Source organism: Pogona vitticeps, chromosome 6 (assembly GCF_051106095.1).
Source record: "Pogona vitticeps strain Pit_001003342236 chromosome 6, PviZW2.1, whole genome shotgun sequence".
NCBI lineage: Eukaryota > Metazoa > Chordata > Lepidosauria > Squamata > Agamidae > Pogona > Pogona vitticeps.
Genome location: NC_135788.1, coordinates 84,432,647 through 84,450,640, shown reverse-complemented (window position 1 = coordinate 84,450,640; position 17,994 = coordinate 84,432,647). Strand labels below are relative to the sequence as shown.

Sequence of the window (17,994 nt, the reverse complement as noted above, 5' to 3'; positions counted from 1 at the left end):
ACATCCCTATTACCCCATATATCTCCCTTGTTGGCTTTTGCATAGTGCTTACTCAAGATCTCCTGATGTAGAGTAGTTACTTCATAACACCTTCTCCCACCTTGTTTGGCTTTTTTTTCCTTCCAGTGCATTCAGTTCAAGTGGAAATACAAATCCCCCTTGCCTATTTTACACACAGAATTGGAAGTGGTAGGGTATTTTTTAATTAAGATTACTTGATGAAGAAAAAAGGTAATGAAATGTTTGGTTTTGCCACTGAATTCTGGATTCTACTGTCCTTCAGTAGAGAATTCTTGAGTGATGTATTGCTTACAATCTGCTTTCAGAACTCAGAGTTGTGTCTAAGAATAAGCACTGGATAGTGCAAACAGCTAGTATGGATTTGCAATAGTGCATACTGGTTAGGACAATACTGTACAGGATTGTTTTTGGGTTTTTTTTTCCCTTCTGCCTAATAATTGACTGGTCCCATCAAGATACAGAGTTTTGTTTTTGTTTTGGGCAGGTACTTTGTCAGTTTCATCCTGCAATTTCAGTTCCACAAGGCTCTTTGTGAAGCTGCCAACCACACTGGGCCTCTTCATACCTGTGACATTTATCAATCAAAAGAAGCTGGAAAGAAGCTCAGGTGAGAGGGAGAAGGGAGAGTAACAAGGAGTGGACTTACATCTAAAAGGTATTAGATTTGAAGAAATCTAGTCTGTGTTGAAGTGGTATTGCAAGCATACAAATCTGAAAGGATACATTAAGAATATTGGCATCCTGATGTTTAGAGGTAGGATAACCAAGACATTTTGGTCTTAAATCATGCCTGAAGAATAGCTGTCCTGCCTTCAGAAAAGCAGATTCCACGTATTCTCAGGGCTAAACCTGGTTACCAGATTCAGCTATTCCCAACTTCTCATCAAGGAATACTCTCAATAACTGTATCACACAGACCAAAGTGTGTCACCAACAAAAAAGCTACAACAAAGGAAGCACTTGCAGTACCAAAATCTTCAAATGTCTCCAGGCCATTCAAGCCAACTGAACAACTCCTTACGGGGCCGGAGCCAGGTCTGAAAGGGCTCTGAGCAAAGCACCCTCTTATTTATCTCTTCTTTTCTTGATGGGTTCAGATGGGCATAAGTGGCAATGGTTGGCTGGTGGGGGTTGTACTGGCTGGCTGGGAACTGCTGTTTTTTTTTCCTACAGTGCTGCATATTATTTTTGAGGCATTGCAGAAAATTAAAAGGGAAGGTAAATCTAGTACCTTGGAGCACCAGGTCTGGAAAGATAATATGAAACGGGTTGGCTCTAATAGTTGCAAAGAATGTCAGATGTTGCTTCTGACACCTAGTTCTGTTGCCTGGCTGCTTGCTTCTCTGATAAATGTGATGAGAAAATATAAAACATTAAAAGCTTCCTCAAGCCTCATGTGTTAGAGGAGGCTGGATACATAGAGATGTAGAATCTGGGAAACTGGAATTTCTTGATGCTCAAGTTTTAGATTGCCATGGATTTTCCACAGTGGGTGTCATAGAAAGTAGCTATATTTGCATCACTGTCTCTTCCTCTCTTTGTCTCCTTCACTGCAGTGAGGCATTGGAAACTGGATCTTCTAAGCCATGGCAAGATGTTCTCCAACAACTCACTGGCAAAAATAAGATGAATGCTTCAGCATTACTGGAATATTTTAGCCCTGTCACTTTGTGGTTGGAGGAACAGAACAGGAAAACCAATGAAACATTGGGCTGGCCAGATTTTGAGTGGCGTCCCCCTGTTCCAGAGGGCTACCCAGAAGGCCTTGGTAAAGCTTTCAAGTCGCGGAAATGATTGGAGGCCCATGGGAGGGTGACTGAATGAGCCACTGATATTTGGGCTTTAGCCATCATATTTTTCTCAACAGTGAGTGCCACCATTCCAGAAGAGCTACGGCCTTTCTACGTGCTTTTACTGTTGGAACATGGTAGTTATAAGCCTGATTGAGAGGCCACTCAGCGGATGTGTTCAGTGGGTTTTCACTGATGATAGGAATGGGGATTTGATATAAGGAGAAGGGCAGGGCAGGGAATATGTCCAAGAATACGTGGCTGATACAGCTGGAGTAATGATTGCCCGTTTTACTGTGAGATGAGGCCAGCAGCTAGCATTGCCACAGAATCACTTTGAGGAGACTGGTACTGGGCAGAGAGTGAACCACATTTCTTTCTAGAATTAGCAAGCCACAGCTTTTCTCCTTTAAATCACTGGTTCTTAACCTTGGGTTACTCAGGAGTTTTGGACTGCAACTCCCAGAAGCCTTCACCACCAACTGTGCTGGCTGGGGTTTCTGGGAATTGCAGTTCAAAAACATCAGAGTAACAAAGGTTAAGAACCACTGCTTTAAATGATTGTTCTTTGTCTCTAAACTGACACCTGCTGGAGGCCATAGGCAGTAATCCCTGAAATGGGAGACCTGATAGCATTCTGGATGTTGCCGACTGCATCTGTTATCATTCCTGGCCAGTTTATGTGCTGGCTTAGGCAGGCAGGACTTGGCGTCCAACAACAGCTGCACAGGCATTTCCCCACCCTTGCCCTAAGTGGTGAGATTTGGTCGGAAGACCTGCTATCTTTTGCGGTAATGGCTGGCTACAGCCCCTATCCTGATATCAGCTATCTCTTCTACTGATGGAGTTTCCTGCTCCTGATGCAACAGATAAAATAGGAGGCAGGCTGAGCTGCTGCATGGTGATTGGCTGAATGGTGGATTCTAGAATGCATGTCTCTTCACATTTTTCCTCATTTTAACCTCTCGATGAGCAAAGGCAGATGCTCAGCAAATACCTACTTTCTAGTCCACTGCTGGATTCTCCTCATATTTCTCTTTAAGGGGACAGGAATGCCAGGAAATGCAGCTCACTCAAGTGGGTCTATAGAGTTGCCAGGGATCAGCTCTGGACTCTGCTTCAATGAGTAATCTTTTTCTTTTCAGTGCAGCATGAAGTTAAAAAAAGAACAAAATCTCTGATCATGCTCAGAATGTCTTTTTGTCACCACTGAATAACTATCAGCAGCAGCACTCATGCTTCTTAAATGGCAATGGGGTTCTGTTCCAGCACTCAGTGACTGAAATTCTGTTGCTTAGTATAGTAAGTTTCACTAGAGTAGGTCTATTTAAATACATGGACCTTATAGAGCAGTTGACTCACCAAATTTCCACCATTTCAATGGGCTTATCTAGTGCAGTTTATTATGCTAAGCAATAGGATTTCAGCCAGTGTATAATTTTCACACAAAGCCCTTCCTTTAGAGAGCAGATACTAACAGGTGGACCAAATAGAACAAGCTTTCAAGCCTTATTTCCCTATTTTTTAACCCAACGTTACATTTATCTCCCTTCCCATTTTCTCCTCTTTCAGATAAAGTAACTGATGAAGCAGAAGCTGAAAAATTCTTGGCAGAGTACAACAGCACAGCTGAAGTGGTATGGAATGCGTACACAGAGGCTTCGTGGGCATACAATGTCAACATCACAGAACACAACAAAAAGATCATGGTATGGGAACCCGCATGGTTTGGTTACAGCAGAATAATTGAAATTGAAGTCTCAGATCATATCTTAAAGCAAATATATACTGCCTTCTTTTATAAATTTATCCTTCCATGTATGACAAATCTATCATCACTGTGCCTGAAGCATCAGACATGGCATATAAATTTGTCTTCCAATGAACCAGTTGCCAAACAAGCACGAGCTTATTTGCCACGTGTAGATATAAGCAAGCAGAAACAGTTAGAATAAACAGACTAGCTTTCTTCTTAAGGAATCACGTTTTCTAGACAACGTATCAGTTTCTCATTTAGAAAATCTCTGAAAAGGAGTCTCATCTAAGGAAGAGCTGGAAACTTCTCTAAGACTTCATTTTATTACAACTGTAAGAGCAGGTTGCTTCCAGATTAGCAGTCATTGCTTCTCCAGTACATTTCTACAATGCAGGAGGCAGAGAGCTTTTTGGAAATCTATACCTCTTGACATTCCATCTGCATTAGGGGGCATAACAAAACTTGTAAATGGGAATAGGAAATTCACCTGAATATACCAATTAGAACAAATAATCAAACTTTTTTTTAAAAAAATTGAGTTCATGTTAAAAAGAAAATTGGTGCTATGTCACGGTCTCTTTAATAAAGTTAAGAAGAGGAAGAAAGTGATCCCATATCTTGCCTCAGACAATACATGACTGTGGTGGCAAACTTATGTTGACCAAGCACCCATTGTGTTTATTTATTTGGTTGCTCGCTTAAAATATTTAAAAATGTGTGCTAGAACAGTTTTTAACATAGCTGTGTGGGAGATGGCAAGAGTACACACATTAAAATAGGCATTACAAATATATTGTCAAAATAGCATCCCTGGAAAGTTAACAGTGCAGATGTACAAAAGTAAAAGTGTATGCAAAATGGGAACAGACTTTCAGGGATGGCTATCCAGTTCTGTATAGCTTCAGAAGGGAATTGCCACAAATAAAACCACGGTTAAGAATACTAATTAAGAAAAAACAATGAGTGGCCTTCACAGGATTCTAAGTTGTTTGATCCAGATTTTCAGGAAATAGACTAAATTGTTGCCACATAGTGCTGTGTGCCCTGTCATTTGGATTATGGCTTCCATTGAGGGTTATGTGCTCCTGTTGGTACTATGATTCATTACAGAATTAGTTGGAATTCTGGTCTTTGTTTTATCTGTATGAGCACAGAATCAGGGGTAGTGGGCTTTTTAGCTCTCCATTGACTTCTGTGTGAGTAGCTTAATAAGCGCAATCTCTTTTTGCCAATTTAACCTTGTCGGAAATATGAGAGAAGTCTGAGAACACATGATCCCAGCTGGGTCCTACTTCTTTCCAGCCTCCTCCTCATTGCCCATTTTCAGCTCCTTGATTGGTAGAGCTGGGTTGGATATGGTGCTACACCAGCATAATATTATGCCATCAGTGGTAGGCTTGTGGAAAAACACTGACAATGGCATATCATTATGTTCAGTTTGTACTGGGACTTAAACTGTTATGCAAAACATCTTTCTTTCTTCCTTCCTTACTTCATTCCTTCTATGTGTATTTTGTAGTTAGAAAAGAACCTGGAAATGTCAAACCATACCCTGCATTATGGCCTCCGAGCCCGAACATTTGATCCCACCGATTTCAAGGACACCAGCATAAAGCGTATTCTGAAGAAACTGAGTGATATAGAACGGGCAGCCCTACCTGAAGAGGAGCTGAAGGAGGTGAGAATGAAGGAGATGGGTGAAGACCTTAGACCAATTACAGGGCCACATAGAATTTTTGGAACATCATAGTTGTGGAATTTTAAGAATAAAATTTTATTATTACTTGCAACATTTTTCCTTTATTCCCCCCCTTTTTTACATTTCTTAGTTTTTCTTTTTAAAAAAAGATTTCCAGCTGTTAAAGCACCTAGCTATATATCACTTATACATGTATCTAACAGATCCAACCTCCTTAATTTTCTCCTAAAAGAAGCCTGGGTAAGGGAGATTTGAGTGGAATACAGTAAGTTTAAGTATGATCTCCTCTGCTTCTTTGCTCAAAATCACCATTTCCTAAATCACATTTTTTGCTGGGAGCAATTAAGAACTTCAGTTACTTGTTAAAGAAGCTATTATGAGATTATTCCTATAGAAGTTCCCCGTGAATCCTTTCGGTCACAGGAAGAAGAGGTCAAAATCAAACTTACTTTTGGGCAAAGTTGTTGCTGCTCAACTATACATTCTCTTCAATAAGTATGTTTAAACATTGCTTTGTAGAGGTTCTACTTCTACATCTCAGATATGTTCTGGAAGGTAATGATAGGAGACTGTTGTTCTTACTCACAAATCATTCTGTAGGTTTCTGGCTCATACTTATGTACATTTACATGAAAACAACATGAAAGATTCTGCACTCCAGACAAGACTTTGGTGACCAAAATCATATTGCGCAGTTGCACCAGCAGAGTTGTGTGTAACTCACAGTGCCAAATTATTGCTGATTAATGAGTTCCCACTTAGATTCCTCATTGCTTGCCGTTGTGTGGTTTGGTGTATGACCAGGAAATTTGCCACTGTGAGATGCACTATTCTGCAGGTGTAACTATGCAATGGGATTTTGGCCATTGTTTTATTATGTGTTCTTGTAATTTTATAGGAGATCCAGATGATATCATCTACGTGTAACCTTCTATATTTTCCCAATACCTGTAATTTTGTTCTTACCAGAAGAAAAATGGTTAAGGAAGAAAATATGGAATAGGTGCACCTTGATTTTTGACTGGAAGTGTAAAGAGCTATCTATCTGGGAGGAATCATAGATAGATTTCTCCTTTCCCTCAAATTACAGTAAGCCAGTAGAGTAGCTTTCAATCAGCTGAAGCTTATAGCCCAACTCCATCCTCAGCTAGATGAGGGAGCCCTCTGGACATTGGTACAGGCATTGGTCATCTCTCAGATCAACCTCCTCAATGCTCTGCATGTGGAGCTTCCCTTGAGGCTGACCCAGAGACAGCAGCAGGTCCAGAATATGGTGGCCAGACTGCTGGCCGATATGAGCACATTTGATCACATCTCCCCAGTTCTGGCTTGCCTGCACGGGTTACCTTTTGTGTCTTAGATCAGGTTCAAGGTTTTGATGTTCACATATAAAGCACTTCATTGTTTGGGACCATGGTACTTGTTGGAGCACCTTTTTTTCCAAGGTCATCTACCCACTCCATCAGATCCTTCCGAGCAACACTCCTCTGGGTGCCTGCACCAAAGGAGGCCAGGAAATCAATTACAGAGGAGCTCACTGCTGTTGCACCAACACTCTGGAAACAGCTCCCAGTGAAGCTGTTTTTGGCTCCCTTCCTCCTAGTATTTAGAAGACTTCTGAAGATGCTACTTTACAGAGAGGCTTTCCAATGCAATCTTGCCTGGTTTTTATGCCTCACATGCTGCACTATATTTGGAATCACACCTCTTGTTACATCTGATTTTATCCATTGACTGGTTTTATTGTAATTTCATTGTTGCTATGTTTTATTATTTTGCTGAAGACCACCCAGAATAGTGCTTCACACTAATGGTGTGAAATAAATAAATGAATAATTGAATAAAATAAATAAATAAATTGTTTGTTAGTGACAGCTAATACTAGATATGCTTTTCCCCCAACATCATATGGCATGTGCCACTCTTCTGTCTATTCCCCCCAGTGAAAAGGATTTTGTCTCCATGAAATATGCCTTAGAAAACTCTAATGTATTGCACCCTGTGTGGACCTGCTTTTGACTGTTCAGGAGTTATAGATGTTAACAGAATACAGATAAGCTCCTGATTGCAGACCATTTGCATCTGTTTTATATTATCCATGGTTAAGTAATATCTATATTAGTATCAACTAAAATGCCACCAAACAACATAACTTTTTGAGGTGAATTGCCTTAAGTTAAGAAATCACTGTAGACATTATCAGTTGCAAATGAGGTTATGTGATTCAGCACGGAGCTGATAATGTCTACAGTGATTTCTTAACTTGGGGTAATTTACCTCCCAAAGAGGATTTTGGTCACTCCCAACTGGGGACTTTTTGAACTAACTGATTTTTTCCTTCATAAAGCTGTGAAGAATGATTTCAAGGCAAGGATTTTGACATTATAGAAAATCCGAATAAAGACACAGTTGATGACTTCACAGGAGTGACTTTTTATTTGTTAATTGGATGATATATATGTGTTTCCATAATGGTCTAAAACTACTTTCCATAATGGTGATGTTCACATGGTGTCTTTACACAAATGTATTATGATATTCACTTGTTTCAGTAAGCTGTTTGTAGGCTTGCTGAAAAGTGAAACTTCAGCGAGAGCATACTCCTGAATATAATATACAATGTATAGTTATAATGCATGAGGCAGTTCTTATAACCTTGCCCTAATTTCTTACAACTGACGAGGATGGATATTTTGCAAGGAATGTAGATAAACAGCATTAGAAGGTTGGGGGTGGAAGTAAACATCAGCAAGTAGAAAAACAGGGTTACAGCCCACGAGGAAATATTAGTACAAACATTCTCGCCTGCACAGTATTACTTTAGGGAATAAAGGCACAGAGCAGCTGCATGACCCTATGGAAGAAATGTCATAACCATAAAACTTTTTAAAATCTCTTCCAAGGCAGATAATAGGTTTTTTTTTTTTTTTACAAGTGTAAGGATGGTCTCTTAGTCAGGCATCTCTCTAGACTGGCGAGGGGAGGGGAGAGGAGGCAGTCCTCTTTTACTCTCTAAGTAGAATAACCATATTTCTTTCAGTATAACCAGCTCCTCTCAGAAATGGAGACAATTTACAGCGTAGCCAAAGTCTGTACCTCAGGGTCAGCGTGCAAGGCATTGGATCCTGGTAAGTCCCAGCAATGGCATTCCAAAGAGAACCACTTGCGCCAGAACTCGGTCCTAATAAAGAAAACCAGGACTTCCAGTTAAAATTGAGCTCTCACAGTGTTTTGATATACATAAATTAACCTCCCATAAAAAGTTAACTTTATTCACAAAAGATCAGAATTGTTTGGGATAGAGTCTTGGTTTTACCACTCATTATTTATCTGCTTTAGTTTCTGGCTTATTGCATGAGGCATATGCTGTTGCAGAGTTTTGAATTTCTGGTAAAATTGCTTTTTGCTGCAGAGCAGTGGAAGTATAGAGATTCACAGATCAGAATAGCTTCAAGTTATCCAGATAATCCATCCCTTTCTCATTAACTGGCACTTACAGTCTCAGTAACTCACTCTGAGACATCCGTAGGAGAAAGAATAAATACATTTCATTTCAACAGTAAGCTAACAAACAATAGGACTGTTTTCAACATATTAAAGAAAAAGGAAAGGAAACAGCAAAGAGGTGAGGCTCTCTTTTATTTCAGAGGCAGGAGGGAACGACAGGTAGTACTGGATAGATTGACAGTGACCTCATCCCATAAAAGTTCTCTTCCTACTACAGGCAGCATGTGAGGTTGTTAAAATCCCAACATATGAAGTCAGAAAAACAGCCTAAGTAAATTAAGTTGAAAAGAGATGGGAGCAAAAGGGACATAGATTGGCTGGAAGGCGAACACACTCTAGAACATGGTTGGAGAAAACCATCCAAGAATAAATGGGCTTTGAGAGGATTTGAAGGAGACAGAGGTGGGTCTTTGGGAAACAAAGGGTAAATGGCCAGAGTGGAGCGTGTATGGTGCAAACCAGCCTCTTTAGCTTGACATCCTCCAGATGTGCTCATTATCTAATATTTTCCATACTAACTGAGAATAATAGTTGTATTTGAGCAGTATTGGAGAATGCCAGGTTTTGAGAATGCTAATGCGGGGATAGCAGAGAGATACACATTGTAGCCAAGGTGGTGATAATGTCCAGTCTCAGACCTCATCCTTGCTTGTACTGATGTGTTATTTAGAACTTACAGACATCATGGCTCAATCAAGGGACTACAGTGAGCTCCTTCATGCCTGGAAAGACTGGCGAGATGTATCAGGGAAAAAAATAAGAACTCATTACAAGAGATATGTGGAGCTGAGCAATAAAGCTGCCAAACTGAATGGTAAGTAGGTTTTGCAATCCTCACTGCTTGAACAAATCTAATAGTGAGATATAGCAGGAAAAGAATGCAGGGCTGTGCCCATCTGATAAAGAGTCTCAAAAGCTAATGCAGACTTGACATTGTTGATCTAATATATTCACGGCAGAAAACCCTCAACACAGTTTTCAAGCAATTGTATCAAGGGAGTCTGTTCACTGAACAGTCTAATCACCACAACTGCATTGGATAGCTTACTATTTTATCATTGTTATTTCAGTCTGCAGAGCTGCTACATTTTACCAAAGAGCATGGTACATAGATGCAATGTGCACTCTTTCCTAAAGTGAGGAATCTTAGTTGTTTGGTGGGTCTGGCACTACCAAAAAGTGTTCCAGTCTTGAAGGCTTTCACGGCCGGGATTCAATGGTTGTTGTAGGTTTTCTGGGCCGTTTGGCTGTGTTCTTAAGGTTTTTTGAACTAACTGATTTTTAGGAAGAAAAACCTTAAGAACACGGCCAAACAGCCCGAAAAACCTACAACAACCAACCCTTTTATACTTTTAATTTTTAAAAAAAAATGGCATAGCTTTGCAACATGTGTGTGGGATATGAGTGGTAAAGAAGAAGAATGTATATTATTATTGGCTAATGATAATTCTATGCTGCTTCATCATATAAGAGGGTGACTACATAGTTAAATGCTGTGAGTTTTACTTTGCTTATAAAATGGGTGGATTCATTTAATTTTTACTGTCTGTGACATACAAGCCTGATTCAAATCAGTTCAGCTGTTTTGCTACTAAAGCAGCTTTTTCCTCTACATTTAGAGCATCTTTTCTCAACCTTTTTTCGGCCATGGCTATAAACACAATGTGAAAGAAATATAGATCAAATCGAAATTGTATAAGTTGCATAATGAACCTTATAAGATGTTGTATGAAGAATTGTTTCCACTCTGTGGCCCCCTTCAAATGTGCTATAGGGCCCCTGTTGAGAATGGCTGTGTCACGTTCCCACCTGGCCCTTTGTTGTTTCACCAAGCAAAGGCACAAGCTACGTGTCATTCAGCTGCCACCAGTTGATTACATCAATGTTATTCACTATTAATGACAGAGGTCCAGGCAACGTATAATTTAAGAACCAAGTAGAAATTGTTTATTGTTACAGGTGATAACAGCCAATATCATTAACTCTTCACTAAAACAACCTTCTCTCTTCACTCTCAACCGCCTACTCTCGCTCCCTCCTTTTCTTCACCCCTACCTAACTCCACCCCAACACCTATTGATGCATGTAAATCTCCACATGAATATTAATAAGCAGAGCGAATGCTACAGGCTGCTCTAGAGAGTTTCAACATTTTCATGTCGGAAGGATTCCAGCATAAAGCGTATTCCTGCAGGTGGTGTTGTAAAGATTGGGGGGGGGCACCAGCATTCACCTTTCTCCACAAAGTGTATCCAATCCCAAGCTACTTCTTAAAAAAAACAACAGTTTCCCACCTGATTGGATGTGATGTGCAGGAGGCATGCAAAAGCAAAGTACTATAAGTATGGTTTGTTGTGAAGCTGCTTTGTCATTTAAAGCTTCTTGGACTTACTACATTTCTGAAAAACCTATAAAAATATGAAAAAGGTACTTCGTAGTCTCAGAATACAGAACATCAAAAGTTTGCACAGGAATTTTGCAAAATACATCATGATTCATGACTCAGAATGATTCCACTTGGGATCACCCCCTTCCCACCACCCATTATTCTGTTCCCTTACCTTCAAGTAAGCCGGAATTACTGCTCTCTGGTGACGTACAGTTTTAAGCTAGTTTAAATTGTTTATGTCACCGGAAGTACTTTTTCTACATTATTTTTCTATAGAAAAGTTTTTCAGAAATGAACTAGTCTGAAGCTTGAATGGTGTGGATCCCCAGATAGGATACTTGACTGAGGAGCCAGGGAAGTTCTACCTGGCCTCTCTGGGTCTCCTGACACTTGCAACTCTTGCTGCACCCTGGCACTCGGCCAGCACATCCACCAACTCCTCCTTTGGCTTTTTCTTTTTCTGCATATATAAGAATCTTCTTTCCTATGCCATCTGGGGGATTTCTAAAACAGTTCAGTTGGGGTTTCAGCTGCATTACCCTTATGCTTGGGCAAAGTGTCACTGTGGTGCAAGCTCTCAGCTCCATCACCTCCTCCTCTTTCACTTTTGCTCTAGGGTACGGGACTCCTCTAGACTAAACCATTAAAGGATCAGCAGAGGCTGGACCAGGAAGGAGGGGGCCTGTGGCTTGGAATGCCACTTGAATCGTAACCAGCATAAATGGTGAACTGTTTGCAATTTCAGAGATAATATCATCTGGGAATCAAATTGCAACAAAGCTGAATTGTTCCAATTCAGCTCTTCAGTATAGTCACACTCTAAGAGTTCTCCTTAGGCAGCTTGCAATGAAAGGACCTTCTTTGCTCTCACCAAATTCTCATATTCCTGTGCAGGTCATACAGACAATGGTGCTTTCTGGAGATCACTGTATGAAACACCAACTTTTGAAGACGATCTGGAGAACATCTGGCAGCAACTTCAACCACTGTACTTCAATTTGCATGCCTATGTGCGTCGGGCTCTCTACAAGAAGTATGGGGCAGAACTCATCAATCTCAAAGGCCCTATCCCAGCTCACCTGCTAGGTAAGCCATTCCATAGTAGGGCAATGCCCTGAGCCAGTGGACACCCTGGGCAATTAGTTCCTGCTTAGAGCCTCCTCTATGAATGTTATTCCTTTTGTTAGACCTTGCCTTTAAAAAGCTGACAGTTCTACCAGTTGCCAGTGATTACTAGGATTGCCAGGGTATTTTTTCCAAGTAGCTTGTAGAGTTTTCTTCGGAATGAAATGGACATAGTAGTAATTTCCAATGCTATTCATTCCTCCTTAAATATCCTTCTGAGACAGCAATAGTTGCATTAATGTAGCCTTTCCCAACCATTCACTGTGGTGGCTGAAAATGATGGAAACCAACATATCTGGGAGGCAGAGGCTGTGGAATCCTATATTTACAGCTCTTTGGGAGGTATAGATGTCTGTTGAAGGAACCTTGTTGACTATAGGAGACGACACAATGTACATAGCCATACAAAATGTGGCCCGTGCATTCTATCATTTCTTTCTTCAAAGACTGATTGTCCATGTTGTAGATGGGATGATAACTTTGGGGCAGGTGTACATGTGTTAGTAAGATGCTTCAGCTACTGTTTCCCCTTGTTTGTTATTCAACCCTAGTAATTTGTGTACTCAGAGAGGAGTAAATGACCTCCAAATAAGTTGTAATGTAAAAAAAAAGTTTGTTGTAAATAAAAGTTTTTCTTTCTCATATCAACCTTATAATGAATGTTGAAAAGCTGTTTGTGAGACTAATAGAAGAACTCTGTATACGGCAGTTGCAAAAAAAACCACTAGATGCATTGTTTATAATACCACATTTTGTCAGACACAAAATATAGGACCTTGAACATTCTGTGTGATATTCCTTAACAAAAGCCCAACTCTGATATTAAGCTACACGAGCAGTATGCAACCAACGCATTTATTAAGCAAGTGAAAAAGCCTTTTTATATGCAACATATCTGTGTTGTGGAGTGGTGTTAGGTATATTGGGAATGCAATTATCATTGGCTGTAGGCCCACATCACTATTAATTTGCCTTGAAGCAGACATATTATCCTCTGCCAGAATGTTAACATTAGATCTTGTGAATCCATTGTCTTCTCCTCCTCCTCCTCCTCTCTCTCTCTCTCTCCCCCACCCTCTCTGCTTCTGCCTATTCATCAGCTGTATTTTCTGTTTCTTAGGAAACATGTGGGCACAATCATGGGCAAACGTTTTTGACCTTGTCATGCCTTTTCCCAATGCCATCAAAGTGGATGCTACACCAGCCATGAAACGCCAGGTAGGTTATGCCATTTCCCCCCCCAGTGACTTGTAGAGTTTTCTTAGGGCATTAAATTGAACACTTTAGAAGAGTGGTTCCCAACCTTGGGTGTCCAGATATTCTTGGACTACAACTCCCCAAAATCCTGGCCAGCTCAGCTAGTGGTGAAGGCCTCTGAGAGTTTTAGTCCAAAAACATCTGGTGACCCAAGGTTGGGAACCACTGCTTTAGAAACTCTTGAGGAACTCTGAGACTTGGGGCTGTTCTACTCTAATTCTTGCTCTGCAGGAAGGAGTCATCCAGAAAGAATGGGTTATTCTTTTTTCTCTCTCTCCTAGATGAAGGAGAGATTAACTGAAAAGGGACGTTTTCACTTTCTAATGCATGTACTTTTCCCGTCTCAGCCCTGGACAGGTTTCAGAGGTTCTTCACACGCCAGAGCTTGTGACAGTCAGCTTGGCAATTTGGGCAGTAAGAGAGGGCTAATTATGTTTTGTTATGTAATCTGAAATGGGCCTTGAAGCTCATTCTATTTGTTTATTATCCTATAACTGCTGAAGCTTCAGAGTTCAAGAAAACACTTCAGTACATGCAGAGTACTCTTTCTTGACATTAACTCATACAGCTTGGTATTCATTATCCCTATTTTTGGTATCAGCTGCTGGTGGAAAATCCAGGTAGATATTAACCTTACCATTTCAGTGCTGCTTCCAAACCTAGTTCTTATAAGTTCAATTTAAAATCTAGTGGCTTGTCTCATTCTGAGAACTAAATCTTATGAACAACTAGGATCATGCATTAAATGCAAACTAAGATTAATCCAACATGTGTTTAATTGCAACCCTTACAAACCCTGAATAAGAAGTTCTTGCAGCAGCTAGTAAAAATGTTGCGACTTGTCAAGTTATGCTAGCGGCCTCCAGGTGTGCTTCTTGTGTATTATTTTTAACTACATTTGAGGTAGAAATGGCATAATTAAGACACTAATCTTGGCTAACTTTGGCTACAGAGCCCAGAAATATTTGGGACAGAGTTGGGAAACTTCTTCTAATCTGAGGGGACATGTATCAAGGTGGATGAGAGCAAGTGGAAGGATCTGAAGTCAGTGGTGGGCATGGCTAGAGTTAACGCAGGGCCACCTTTTTTTGTCTCTGATGCCCACTTTTTCTCTTTTTCCTCTTCCACTTACTCTCCTTTCCACAGGGCTGGACTCCAAAGAAGATGTTTGAAGAGTCTGATAATTTCTTCAAATCCTTGGGCCTCATTCCGATGCCACCTGAATTCTGGAATAAATCCATGTTGGAAAAGCCAAGTGATGGGAGGGAAGTGGTCTGCCATGCCTCAGCCTGGGACTTCTATAATCGCAAGGATTTCAGGTGCTTTCAATAGGAGCGGGTGGAGAAGGATAGTAGAAAGTAAAGTACCTTTGCTGCCATCACTCATAGCTCATTTTGTGACCATTGTCTTGACTAGAAATGGGCATTAACTGGCATTTCTGCAGTTGGTGCTGGTTTGTTTAGTGGCCGAACAGATATTCAACACTTCAAAGCCTTGCCTCCTCCAGTAGGCACTCACTCAGGAAGCAGTGGCCTGGTTTCCCTGCCCTACATCCTCTGGGAATGGCCTCTAAGTGGGCGCCTGCCAGAGAAGGCGGGGCTTTGAAGTGCCAAACACCTGTTCAGCCACTTCATGAACCAGCATGAACACTGAATCAGTGCTTTGTCCCCATCCCTAGTCTTCACCTTTGCCAAGAGAGCTTCCTAAATAAATGCACAAAATGAATCCTCTTTCACTTTGACAAACTGTAAGCTATGTAACTGCAGAATCTCCACCCTTACACAACTTTCATTGTGACCTACTGAAAACTTGCCTCCTCACTCACCAGAGTTATGTGTTAATTTCTGCCAGTAGATAAGCCAGCTGTTCACCACACTGTATAGACCCACAAAGCTGGTTCGTGCCTCTCTTCCCCCTTTGCTGGAATTGGTTCCTGCTCCTCCTTATCCCCTGATTCTGCTTCAGCTCTGTGTTGATGGACCAGTAATATTGAACTTGTGAAATTTAAAAGAGTACAGATTAACACAGAAGTTGTTGTTTTCAAACTGCAGCTGTCTCTAGCTCTTTTCCAATGTTTATTTGCATGTGCAGCATGAAGAGTTTTAACTAGGAAGAGGATCATGTTCCTGGCCTTCTGCAGAATCCATGTCCCCATGCTAGTCACAGTCTCCAGTATCATTTGTTGAGCATGTTGTCTGCAAAGAAAGTTCTATATGTGATTGGGACACCGGGTTTTGTGGGCATCCCAAGAGTATGGAGATCCAGTGTGCAAGCAGCTGCTCACATGTGGGGCTACACATTTGTTTGTGTTTATTTGTCCTGTTTATAGGTTGCCTTTCTCCTGATAAGGTGACCCAAGGTGGCTCACTGTATTAAAGAGAACAGAAATAAAAACACAGTAAGATAATTTAAAACTGATTAAAATACAGCTAAATAATAAAAACTGGTAAAATGCAAACAGTTATCTTAACTTTTTTTAAAAAATGACATTAAGGGTCTTAGTCATGATTGTAAAAAGACTGCCTGAAAAGGTGGGTCTTCAGTTGTTAGTTGAAGGATAAAATGAAGGGGGCCAACATGACCTCCCAAGGGGGAGCAGCCACAGAGAAGGCCCTCTCTTGCGTCTCCATTAACCATGTCTGCGCTGGCAATGGGATCAAGAGAGGGCCCTCATCTGATGATCTTAGGTACCAAGAAGGCTCATATGGGGAGATATGATCCTTCAGATTTTGTTTTTGTTGTTTAGTCACTAAATCGTGTCCGACTCTTTGTGACCCCATGGACAAGAGCATGCCAGACCCTCCTGTCCTCCACTGCCTCCCAGAGTTGGGTCAAATTCATGTTGTTATTTTATCCTTTCCCCACACTTATTCCTTCCTTCCTTATTCCCTTGTACCCACACCCCAACCCTTACCCCTATTGAAAATAAATAAAATTAATAAAACCCCTTTTAAAAAAAAGGACTAGGAGGAGTTCTTATTCTCAGTTGTGGCCCTTTTAAGGTAAATATCTTGATCCCTATATTAAAATAGACCCAAAACTCAGGGCAATGTACACTTGTTTGACATGCATATATGGTTAGGAACCATTATTCTCAGTGCATCTTTCTGCAGAATGTCTACAGCTCTCTCTGGTTTGGATTGTGCTGGTTGGTCTGTAAGCTGTGCAAGAGAAATGGAGCACATTTTTTTGAACTGTATTTCTTCTTTGTAAAAATTACCTTGCATTCAAACATCCTTGGTCTTCTCTCTCTTGTTTCAGGATTAAGCAATGCACTGTTGTGAATATGGATGATTTAATAACAGCTCACCATGAAATGGGTCATGTCCAATACTTTCTACAGTACAAGGACCAGCCCATCTCATTCCGTGATGGAGCCAATCCAGGATTCCATGAAGCCATCGGAGATGTCATGGCCTTATCAGTATCTACCCCAAAGCACTTGTACAGCATCAAATTGCTGGATCAGATTGAAGATAGTACAGGTAAGCAAGATGTTGCCACATGGGAACGCTTTAGATGATTCTTGATTGATGTCTTCTTGTGTTTCAAAATGCCAATTTAAAATGCAATTGGAATTATTACTTGCGTTCTGTGTTGCTGCACCTATTCCCCCCAAACAAACAAACATAAAACTACTTTACTGCTATTGTATCTCTCAGAGGATGTTGCCTGGATGTTTTCCTGTGGAGTACCTTTCCACTGGCCTTCCTGTTCTGTTGCTTTCCCCTCTTCAGAAGCTGAAGGTTTTATTCCCTTGTCTGAAGAAAAATGGGTAGGGGGAGGATCCCTATGACATTTCACATTTTCTCTGCAACCTACATTTGAACCCATAAGCAAGTTCAAACATGTTTATGAGTAATCTGGCCAGTCTCACCAGATTATTCATAAAGAGATTCCAGCCCACCTGTAAACTCAAACATAGATTGCAGGGGGGGGGGGAATGACATGTTTTAGAAATTGTCTTCCTAAATCAGCTTCACTTTTGCTCCTCTGTGCTATGTTCCAGTGGGGTTTCTTTACCAATATAAGAGCTATGTTACATGTATCAACTCAAAAACAGTGCTTATTGAACTCAAAAGGACTTATTGCCAGGTAAGTACAAGTAGGATTGCAGCCCATGTGAATTGGATTGCAACCTTTCCTTCACGTTAGGATCCAGATCCTATGACTGCTTGCTCCAAACCCACCATATTGAATTGGATTGTAAGTAAAAGGGTTCATGAAACTGGGGTTTGTATTTCAGTCAGGATAGCCCTTTGCTTTTACCTTTCCTTTTTCTGATAGTTATTCTAAAACAGCTACAGGATGGGCAGATGCAAATGGCAGCAGAAGCTGAGGAGGCTTGGTGGAAAAAAAATTGTGGCAAATCCCATTGCAGCTCCATTTCTAAAACCCCATCAACAACTCATGCCTCGTGGCGCAGTGGTTAAACCGCTGTACTACAGCC

At 40.8% G+C, this 17,994-nt stretch overlaps 1 protein-coding gene across 2 annotated transcripts in view; it reads left to right on the top strand.

The window, feature by feature from the left end:
* The window catches only part of ACE (angiotensin I converting enzyme), a 55,603-nt gene that overhangs the window by 28,037 nt on the left and 9,572 nt on the right, over nt 1-17,994 (top strand). Inside the window, exons 11-20 of one of the 2 annotated variants that reach the window (XM_020796071.3) lie at nt 506-628; nt 1,578-1,789; nt 3,384-3,520; nt 5,087-5,245; nt 8,307-8,394; nt 9,444-9,587; nt 12,057-12,248; nt 13,408-13,505; nt 14,691-14,863; nt 16,806-17,029. In XM_020796071.3, coding sequence (XP_020651730.3) covers nt 506-628; nt 1,578-1,789; nt 3,384-3,520; nt 5,087-5,245; nt 8,307-8,394; nt 9,444-9,587; nt 12,057-12,248; nt 13,408-13,505; nt 14,691-14,863; nt 16,806-17,029 — 1,550 coding nt within the window. The remainder of the gene's footprint in view (nt 1-505; nt 629-1,577; nt 1,790-3,383; nt 3,521-5,086; nt 5,246-8,306; nt 8,395-9,443; nt 9,588-12,056; nt 12,249-13,407; nt 13,506-14,690; nt 14,864-16,805; nt 17,030-17,994) is intronic. The other variant, XM_073004052.2, reaches the window with a different exon arrangement.